Below are 11,220 nucleotides of genomic sequence, written 5' to 3' on the forward strand. Positions count from 1 at the left end.
GAATGGTAGGTTTCCTTCCCTGAAGAACAGTAGGGTTTGATGTAGAAGGTGAGCCATGATTCTATTGAATGGGGAAATGGGCTTGAAAAGCTTTTTTTTTCCATTAATACACATGGGGCTTCATTATATCAGACCTTGTTTAGACCTATAACTATTATGGGAATTAATTTAACAAAAGGTGAACAGGGAACTAACAGTCATGCATTCGCTTTGTGAGTATGATTATGGTGGAAACCTTCTGAATAGCTCCATGAAAGGAAAACAATAAAAGGATGTAATCTAAATGTTTAAGCTGCCTTTTTATGAAGAATGTTTAGACACACAGCTTTCTTTTGAATTTTTAACCACTATGGTAGCTGTATGAATCTGATCTGAGCTGTATGTGAATCAGTATGGAGCTTCATATCAGCTGCGGCTCTAACTTTCTGCATTAAAACGGTTAATGCAATTCTTTGGATTTGAGAACTGTCGCCACATTAGAAAATAACACTCTGTCATATACACGGTTGCACAAATCACAGTCTGTGTTTATGCAAAAGCAGCTCGCCTTCGTGGAGATGCTGGCAGACAGTTGATAAACCTTGTAGCATTTATGTTGAGGTAATCCTGGGACATCATTCCAACTGCAGTTAGTTTTCTTCTCTTCTAAACTCTCTGTAACTGAATTAGAGGACCACTTCCTTATCTGAATTTGTGGTTGCATTATTTGGCTGTGTTGTTGCTTGTTGGTATGATTTTTGTAAGGTTTGTGAAGGTTTGTTGGTATGATTATGAAGACAGAACCTGCATTTATGTAGTGCCTTTCATAACCTCAGTACACCACCAAGCTGATGAACTTTTGGATTGTTGTTGCAGTTTTAATGATAAGAACAAGACACACAACAAGAATGCAATAGGATCTTAAAAGCTGCAGTGTACTAAATAACCAGAAACTTCCTCTTTTGTGTTTTTTGCGAGTTAAACATGAACCAGGGCAGTAGGGGAACTCCACTTTTTGGCCATAGCAGTATGCCTCGAAGTCTAGTCACTGCTGCAATCTAGGATTTACTGTTCTTAAAACTCCCCCAAGATGCTTTGAAATAGACCAACTTCACCTGCACAATTGGTAGTCACAAAGATCGTGATCTCTCAGGCATGTGGACAGGCATTGATTGAATTAATGAGCAAAATGACATACATATAACAATGAAACAGCAGTGCAGCAGGCCACTGTAGTAGTGCCTCATGTGTAGAAGACTGGAAGCCCCCACAATGAGGCATTACTGTTCCCTGCAGTAAGGAAATCCAAAACAAAGGAATGTACCATTGATTCCGGAATAGCATCGGTTGAAAAACAAATCTAGAACGCATTAATTCTCTTGGAATATGGAACACTTTGTCTGAAAGCTGTGCATGCAGAAACAATTTGAGTGTTTAAGCACAATAAAGAGAAGGGAGGCAAGATTTTTGATATTTAATTGAAGAATGATGGGAAAAGAATTATGTGGAATATAAAAGCTGCCACATAATCTTTGGTCCGAATGGCCCGATTTCTGATCCGTGTATTGGATCAAGATCTATGATAATACCTTTCCTTCCTTGACCAAATTACTTGTTAGCCGTGCTCAATGGGTAGCACTTGCACCTGTGAATCGCAAGGTTGTGGGTTGAAGTTCCTCTCTCTAGAACCTTGAGCACAAAATCCCAGGGGACAATTCAGTGTTGTTAGTAAGGGTTCTCTATGTCGAAAACTAGCTAAGAGGGAAAAATTGGATAAAAGGTTAAACTGAAGGAGAATGTGAAACATTATTTCAAAGAAGTGACAGGCTTTTAAATATTCCCACGATTTGCTGAGAGCAGAAAATGTGTGTGGGATATGAAGAGGGAAGAGAGAGAAAAATAAACAGTTTGTCCCTGAACAGATGAGTCGGGGTAGTCAATATAGCAGGAATAAGCCCCGCACTGGGAGGAAATGGTCTCTTGAGTGGTCCATCTGATTAGAAGGCAGTTGCTGTCAGCACCATAGCTCTGTAATGGGCACATGCAAGACTGTTACCCGTCTCAGGATGAAGGCCCCACTGAGCCTTATACCCAGGAGTGTCAGGCAGTGAAAGGAAACATGGAGTTAAAGCTTTATTTTCTAAATAGGAACAAACCTCATCATACCTTCTGGTGTGAACAAGCATTTTGGTGCCAGTTAGTAGCAAGGTACCATTCAGCTTGCTAGATGTGTGAATGACAGCAGTCAGATTTTGTCAGTGCTCAGCACATGTTTGTAACATGCATTGGCGTTTGAGATAAAGCAGAGGGACAGTGCCTGTGGGGCCGCTGGTAATTCTGTAATAAATCTTATCTTCTCAAAGATTGGTCGAAGCGGGGAGATAGTTAATGGCCCAAGTCCCACAATCCCAAAGAGAATGAGTTGTTGTGGAGTGGGGGAAGAGGTTAGAAAAGAACTCTCTTGAATGTGCTGACTCCACTTGTTGACCAATGTGAAACTAACCAGAGCAGCCTCCAGAACCAGATCCATGTAACTTTCTCCTCGCCTTCAGTGCTGGGTTTTGTGTGGAAGAAACCAGTCCTGCTCATGTTGTAGTACAAAATAATTGCTATATCTCTGCACGGCTTGGGTTTGAGACCTTGTATGATTAATGGGAAAACACAGGGTTTTTTTTGCACTCTGCCATTAGAGATTAGATTTTTATCAAAATGAGACAATAAGTGTAAGAAATACCCTGCACTGGGTCAGGAGATGAGAACAGTGAATAATTTAAATGAGGCCATCTGTGTTTTATAACAGAATTCCACTCCATCGGGAAAATTACAATATAAGTGCCAGTATTGTTCCAGTTATAATCGTCCTCTGTCTTATTGTCTTTTACTTTGAGGGAATGAAATCTTCCACCTGGCAATCCTAAGTTTCATTTCTAGTCTTAAGTGGTTATAAATCTTGGTAGTAAGTACTACTTTCAATGGCTGTTCTCTCAGGAGCAGCTTGAAAATCCAGAACTGGCACAATGGGCCAAATGGTTGCCTCCTGCAGTATATCATTCATAGACTGGGGCATCCCATACGACTTTATTTTCTAATCATCCTATTCAGAGATGGTCCTTACGCACCTCTGGAACAGGTGAGATTAGAATCTGGGCCTCCTGGTCCAGAAGTAGAGGCACAACCACTCTGCCACAACAGCCCTGTGGAGTCAAATCCTCAAAGATGGTCTAATTCAGGACAGGTGTCAGGAGATAATAATCTGGCCAAAGGCTGATCACAATCCGGTCTAACAAACAGCTCAGAGCAGTGTTGGAAAGGCAGGAGAGTTGCTATTTTGCTGAGGAAAAAAAATACAAAGTTCACTTAGTAGCTTAATGGCTGTGTCATCAGTTGTCAAAAGATTATTAAGCAAAAAACTCAATTTTTTTCTGTTTTATGTTCATCTACTTCTTTCTCTGGGCAAGAACCTACTTTACCAACATGAACAAAAACGTTGCAGCTTTTCCCCCAAAATGCTTTGATCACTCATTGAGTCTAGTAGGGACGTAGGATTATTGGACCCAATGCATTGACCCTGTTTTGTTTTTGCAGTTGTTGCCAGACCTGCTGAGTTTCTCCAGTTCTTTCTGTTTTTGTTTCAGATTTCCAGTATCCTCTTTTTTTCTTTGTTTTTACATTAACCTGTTGGAACATTGAGACTTGACATAGATTCAAGTTTTATTGGCTGGGAGAAAGAGAAAAGGTGGAAGCAGCAAATGTTACGGATGGCAAAGGAAGTGTTCCTGGTAATAGAGCAGACAAGGGGGAAGTGTGCAGAATTTTTTATACCTGGAATTTTCAGCACAGAACCAACTAGTTTGCGATGCTCACTCGTTGTGCAGACTCCTGAAGTTCATGTACATTATCAACTTTTGAAAGTCAATGCATTGGTACGCCAATTGGAATGCACAGCCTCAGAGCGGCTAGTTTAGATGGAGTGTTGCTGGTCTGTACTCAGCACATTGGCTGCTCACACACTTCCTTGTCTCAACCTGTGCGATTCCTTTCTCCCTTTTGTTTATTTAACTTCCCATTAAATGCATCCAAACTACACACCTCAGTATTTCTAGTGGAAACTCAATCACTGACTCTGTTCAAGGTGTGCATCAATAGATTTCTGAATACTAGTGATATTAATAGATACAGGGTAGCACAGGAAAATGGTATTGAGATGGATAATAGCCATGATCAAATTAAATTGTAGAGCAGACTGCTTCTGCGTCTGTGTTCTTGCAATTTTTGCAGCAAGTTTCACCATCTCGTTTTGAGTAGAGATGTTTTTTCCTGAATTTCTGAGTGATCTTTCATCTGTGGCAGCTAATTTGGACTCTGTACAAATGAAAACATATTTTTATCACTTCCTTATTGAACAGTTTCATCATATCTGGTTTATAATAACACAAGCATTTAATTATATAGACACAGCATATGGAAGTTCCACTCTGTTAAAATCTTAAATCTATTTTAAGTTGGATCCTGCAGATCTTATTTAGTGGTTGAAATGTCTTTCCAGGATTTTGAATATCAGTGTTAGATGTTTCCAACTGAACAACTAAGTGCAGATATACTGAACCTTTTTAAATCACTGGTTTAGAACCCCTGCCTGAAAGAAGAACTTGAGTTTAGTGTCTGTTTCTGGGTACTACGTCTTGGGAAGCATTGCCAAAGCCGTTGAGGTGCTGAGGAGATTTAGCTGAAAGATAGCAGGATTGAGGGACTTCAATACTCTGAAGTCACTGAAGCAGCTGGCACTGTTCTCCCCTCGAATCTATAGATTCAATGGGCACTTGAAATAGTGATTTTTTTTGGATAAGTAGGAAGACACTGTTTCCATTAATAATATGGTCTGAAACCAGAGAACACATTTAAAATAGCCTGGGGGAGACGATTATTTATTTAACGGGGCATGTTGTATGCTGTGGAATGCCATGCTTGAAAGGTGGTGTAATCTAATTCCATAATAATTTTCAAAAGGGGCTTGAATGACTCACCTCCTGACTCCCCAGTGCTTGGCACAATTCAGGAGTGTGATGGAACAGACTCCACTTCCCTGGATGGGTGCAGCTCCAGTAACACTCAAGGAGAGGTTTGACACCATCCAAGATAGAGAAACTGTATTGATAGGCATCCCTTGTACCATATGGATCATTCACTCCCTTCAGTGCACAGGACAAGAGTATGTGCCATCTAGAAGATGCTCTGTAGCAACTTGCCAAAGCTCCTTCGTCGAATCTTCCAAATCCGTAATCTCTATCATTAGAAGGACAAGGGCAGTAGATGCATGGGAACACCACCGCCAAATCTCCCTTCAAGTCAAACACCATCCTGACTTGGACCTAAATAACTCTTCCTTCAATGTTGCTGAGTAAAAATCCTGGAACTCCCTTTCTAACAGTACTGTGCATGTCCCTACATCGGATGAATTGCAGTGGTTCAAGAAAGTAGCTCACCACCATTTTCTCCAGGGTAGCCAGTGACACCCAAGGAAAGGAATATTTTGAGTGGAAAAAATAGTAGATCTTCAGAGGGAGACCAAAGGGAAGAAACTAAAATCTGATTGAAGATTTGTAGCTCGGGTATCCGTTGTTGTGGTTCTGCTCGCCGAGCTGGAAGTTTTTGCTGCAAACGTTTCGTTCCCTGGCTATGGAACCATGCAAGGACTGCACAAAACACTATATAGGACAAAAGGAAGACCGCTAACAATCCGCATCCACGAACATCAGCTAGCCACAAAACGACACGACCAGCTATCTCTAGTAGCCATACACTCAGACAACCAGCAACATGAATTTGACTGGGAAAACACCACTATCATAGGACAAGCCAGACAGAGAACAGCCAGAGAATTCCTAGAAGCATGGCATTTATCCCCAAACTCCATCAACAGACACATTGACCTGGACACCATATACAAACCACTACAGCTGAAACTGACACCCGGAAACGGCAAGAACATCCATCAACAGACACATCGACCTGGACCCCAGATACAAATCACTGCAGCTGAAACTGACACCCGGAAGCGGCAAGAACAAACCAATATAAATACCGGAAGAAACATCAAAGCAGCGCTTCACATGAGGCTCCCACCGCACTGATGATGTTCCCTAGCCAGGGAACGAAACGTTTGCAGCAAAAACTTCCAGCTCGGCGAGCAGAACCACAACAAGGGAAGAAACTAATTGAGGATCTCTTCTGAAGAGCCAGTGCAGACACAGTGGGCCAGAAGGTCTTAACTGTGACCTTTTTCATTACTTTATGATGTGCCTGCGTATGAACGTGTGTGTGAAACTAAATTTATCTGGCATTGACTTCAGCTGTAAAGTTGCCAAGCTTGCAAAGAGTTAATACCAAGGCAAGACAGTAGTTTAATTGAAGATAATGATCACACTTCACTGTGATTCACAACCTATCAGGGTCAGGAGATATCAGTCTCAAATCAAAATGTTACTTATGCTTTAACTTACTAAAGGAAATTGTTCTTGTTTCTACTGAAATATTTCCACAGAAACAAAGTACTGCAATCCAAAATTAGTTGTCCTGCCCCATGTTCTTCCTTTGAAAATATTTATCCACATTTTCCTTACAAGAAACATTGGCCTCTACGTGAACTGCTCTCCATAGCAAAGCATTTCAGCCTTAAAATAAAAAAAACACCCCTGATGAGTGGGCGGTGATTTTGGTCTATACTTGTAGCATAAAATGAGTTCCTAATATTTAGCTGCCTATTTCACACCATGCCCACTGACTTTTAATGAGCCAATGTTTTATAAATTTCATGCGATATTTATGCAGCACAAATGCCATGTCTTCATCTCCCCTCGCTTGCTCTTTCATTTCATGACCTTCTTTCTAAAAGGTATTACTTCACATTTATTCATTTGAATTGTGCCTGTCACCTATCTGTCCTTTCTGCTAGTGTGTTGAGTCTTCCTGGACTCCTTAACAGTCTGCTTACTATTTTATTTCAAGATCATCTAGGTACCTGGACCTGGAGTTTGCTGTCCATTTGAGTCCAGATAAAGTAGAGTTGGAACCCTGTTGTTTTCTTGACTTGTTTAAAGCATTTGTATGCAGTGTCCTGTTTTTGCAAACTGAATGAACAAGTCTGTGTGTTGCTCTCCCTTTAAACAAACCTGAATGGTTAACTGTTCCTTATTGCAATCTCAATAGCAATAACTCAACTAGTCAGAGACCATTTCCCAACCAATCAGCACTCTCTTCTCACACAGTATAAATTGTTCTCTGAGATTTAGAATTCTTGTGATCCTGTCCAGACAAATGTAAATAAAAAACTTCAGCATGTCTTTTTTTTAAATCAGGATTGCTCAAAATCTGTACGACCAAGTGACTAATTATTTTGCTGTTTGTCTTTGTCAATGAAACTTTTAAAAACATTTCTTAGCTTCACACATTCTGATTCTGGAAGAGTTTTTTTTGCAGACAGCAGGTATAGATGCTACGCTGTGTCAATGCAAGGTAGTTGAGTATTGCTGAAAAAGACATGTTTGTAGCTTTTTGTCTTGTACTTAGCAGGGTAGTTTGCAAGAATGCTATTTTAAAGCAAAAATTAGCGTTTAAACAAAGGCCTCACCTTTGTAATACCAAATGACAAGTAATTGCGAATAAATCAGTTGGCTTTTATTAGCAGGGAGTTTCTGCTTAAGAGCAGTGAGGTTACGCTGCAGCTCTATAGACCCCTGGTAAGACAACATTGGAATATTGTGTTCCGTTCTGGTTATCTCATTACAGGAAGGGTGTGGAAGCTGTAGAGATGGTGCAGAGGGGATTTACCAGGATGCTGCCTAGACTGGGAGGGCATGCCTTATAAAGAAAGGGAACTAGGGCTTTTCTCATTGGAGCAAAGAAGGATGAGAGGTGACTGATAGAGGTGTATGTGATGGTTAGAGGCACAGACAGAGTGGATAACCAGAGAATTTTTTCCATGGCAGAAGTGTCTATCACGAGGAGACATAATTTTAAGGTGATTGTAGGAAGGTCAAAGGGAGGTGTTAGAGGTTGGTTGTTTACACAGAGAGGTGGGTGTGTGGAATGTGGTGCCAGCAGTTGGAGTAGAATCAGATAAATTAGGGACATTTAAGTGATTCTTGGATTGGCACATGGGTGATATTAAAATGTACATTATGTAGGTTAGTTGGATTTTAGAGTAGGATAAAAAGCCAGCACAACATCGAGAGCTGAAGGGCCTGTACTGTTCTATGTCTGTGTTCTGGAATGAGGAGAAATTTCTTCACTGAGTACCTAGTAGGTGGAACTCACTATCACGAATAGAACTTGAGGGAAATAGCTTTAACGTTCTCAAAGAAAATTAAATGAGTATAAGAGCTAAAAAGGAATAGGAGGGAACATTGGAAAGTGAAGATGATGTACATGGAATGGGGCAAAAGCTTGCGCAGAGTGTAGACACCAGCACAGACTAATTGGGCCAAATGGCCTGTTTCTGTGTAGTATATTGTGTATAATCAGCCTGCTCTAGTTTTGTTTTTAATTAAAGTCAAACTTATGATTGGTCTAAGCAGTCCTCATTAAGATGTTAGCATTACCACAAAAATCATGAAGGAAACCGACTCATGATCGAAATCTGGTGTCAGTTGTCAACTGCTTGAACTGTTCGTTAAAGTTTTTAGCTGTGAAAATGTCTGAAACATATCTTAGAGTAAAAGGTTGCGATGTTTACATTCTGAGGAAAATGTACAATACTCCCTTAATAGTTCATTGGGAACATCAGTGGAGATTTGTGTACTGATGCAGGATTAGAACCCCCAGCTTTCTAATTCTGACAAACATACCACCACCACCTGACCAGGGTTGAAATCAAGGACAGAAAGTTAATCTTGAATTGCCCGTGATTGTTAGCTGTTCTTATTTGCATGATTCAAAAAACTGCTAAAGTATTTCAAGGAAAGTAAATTTGTTCTTTTATCAAAACATCTGGGTTCTAAAAAGACCTTCTGTTCAATCTGACATGTGTTGTCAATTCTGGCTCTTAAGCATTTAAGAAAGGCTGGGTGACTTTATTTTAATCTGTAGCTCAGAAGATAAAATACATTCATTTTAGAAATCTAGGATTCCACCTGCTGCTGGCATAGAATGCAACTGTCTCAAATAACCTTGGAATCATTTAAATCTCCTTCTATGGATGTCTTAGTACAAAACAATGTGGTATTGAGCAGAGTAGCTATTGGTTACTGACTAACATTTATTTTCATAACTTGGGGAAAAAATCCATAATAATGCTTAATTCTTTTGTTTGCTAATATGTAGATGAACAGAACAATAATACTTTCTCAACCCTCATTTGCAGATTACTAGAAACCATTGAATGTAGACTGCATTTTTCTTTACTACATTTTAATTCTCTCGTTAATTTATTCCAGGGCAGCCCAGGCACAGTGTCAGTAGACAAAACAGGAATCAAATAGTTTTGCAAATAAAACAATACGTTTCCCTTGAAGGTTTGGTGGGATATGCCTTTGGGAGAGGAAAAATGTGGATTTGTAATGAAGCTTCTGTATGTTACTCCAGTGGAAAAATATGCCTCTAACTTGCTTCCTTGCTGTTTAATGTCTTGCAGTTCTTCAGCACACTGTTTGCACCCTTCAACTTTGTGATGGAGAAGATTGAGAGTGTCTTACCCTCTAGCTTCTGGCACCTGCTGACCCGAATCTGACACAAATGGTTCACAGAAAACAGACCCAACACTCTTTCTATCCCTATCCCCCCCTCCAACCCCTTTCCAGGATCTGTCAGTGTAGAACAAAACACTGCCCAGACGATTGAAGTGAGGGAGGGAAAGGCTGAGGGGAACACCACTACTGCAAGTCGGAGACACTGTCGCTGCTGCCAAGTCTGGGTGTTTTAACCTTGTAACAAAGAACTGAGGAATTTATTTCAATTTCTCTTCGTTAGATGGAGAAACAGACAAAAAAATCAAAAGGGAAAAAATAAAGTTAAATTTTGTGCATTGTTTGTGTAGCTCAACGTCCTTTTTATTTCCATTCACAAACCTTGCCTGTGCTCGCTCAGAAGATCATGCCATGCAGAAGATTATTCAACTCAACGCACCTGCCCAGAGAATTCCAATTGTTCCCAATCATTGTGCTCATTTTGTTGTTAAATGGGTTGAGTATTGTCCACTCATCTACTCCATCTGGTTGTTTGTTCTGTAAGTTGGTCACTCATTGGTTCTTGTCCTACTTCAGTCTGTTCCCTTGACTCGTACCCACAGTCATGTTTAACATTTCTCATGCCTTCAGCAATATTGCTGACTTCTCTACTGGGGGCTTAGTTGATTCCAATGGTAACTTTTTCTAAAAGAATTGTCAAAATGGATAGAAAACATTGCAAGGCTTTGGGGGAGGAAGAAGGCACTGGGACTAATTTGGGAATCTGGATATCCTCTTTTTGTAAATTATATGGTCAAACACCCAAGCCTACTTTCATAGCACCGATCTTACAAGGACCAGTCTCACTCTTGCTCTAGATATGCAGTTGTTCATGATTGATATTGATTGGTGATATGTCGCTACCTGGCTGAGATTTACATTAAAACATACTGTGAATGTTCCATGCAGTATTTTTAAAGCGTGTTGTCCTTGTGTACTTAAAATTCCTCGAGCTGAAAAATTAGCTACAGTTGGGATAAGATTTAGGGTTGAGGATCTTCAGATGGTGCACTCAGAATTAAAGAATGATACCTCCCTAAAATTAATGCGTGAACTTGCTTAAAGTTTTCTCAACAGGCTGCTGAGTAGCAGCTACCGCCAATACCAGTGGTGCAGGGAATTTGATGTTGCTTTTATGCTTTAATTGGTGGATGCATTTTTGCTCCTCCTGTCCCATAGGTAGTACAGTAAAGGCATTTGGTGCATGAATCCAGTCCATCTTGCCATGTTTCATTGACCGGTGTCACAAATAAAAGCAAGTTAAAACGGAAGCATACAGCTTAGTTTTTAAAAATTCCAAGACAAATCTACCTCCTAAGTGTTGATTCACCCCCAATCTGTGTCTATTGAACCAAATGTAGCTTCCCAATTTTTTTTAATCTAACTTCCATCCCAAACTGTGCTAGGGATAGGAGATTAAAGTCATCTCTCTAATAATTTTTGCAGATACCAAAGGTAACTGTCTTCAGTTCCCTGAAGAGGTTGTCGGCCTTGGATCAGAGATAATTTTGAGGAGATTTTC

The 11,220-nt window shown here is 40.2% G+C and overlaps 1 protein-coding gene across 3 annotated transcripts in view; it reads left to right on the forward strand.

The window, feature by feature from the left end:
* The window catches only part of LOC132828305 (suppressor of tumorigenicity 7 protein homolog), a 164,870-nt gene extending 154,270 nt beyond the window's left edge, over window positions 1-10,600 (forward strand). For all 3 annotated transcript variants that reach the window (XM_060845289.1, XM_060845292.1, XM_060845290.1), the window contains exon 15: window positions 9,608-10,600. In XM_060845289.1, the coding sequence (XP_060701272.1) occupies window positions 9,608-9,703 (96 nt within the window). In that variant the 3' untranslated portion in view covers window positions 9,704-10,600. The remainder of the gene's footprint in view (window positions 1-9,607) is intronic.
* Window positions 10,601-11,220: the final 620 nt, after the last annotated feature.

This window comes from Hemiscyllium ocellatum, chromosome 26 (assembly GCF_020745735.1).
Source record: "Hemiscyllium ocellatum isolate sHemOce1 chromosome 26, sHemOce1.pat.X.cur, whole genome shotgun sequence".
NCBI classification, from domain to species: Eukaryota; Metazoa; Chordata; class Chondrichthyes; order Orectolobiformes; family Hemiscylliidae; genus Hemiscyllium; species Hemiscyllium ocellatum.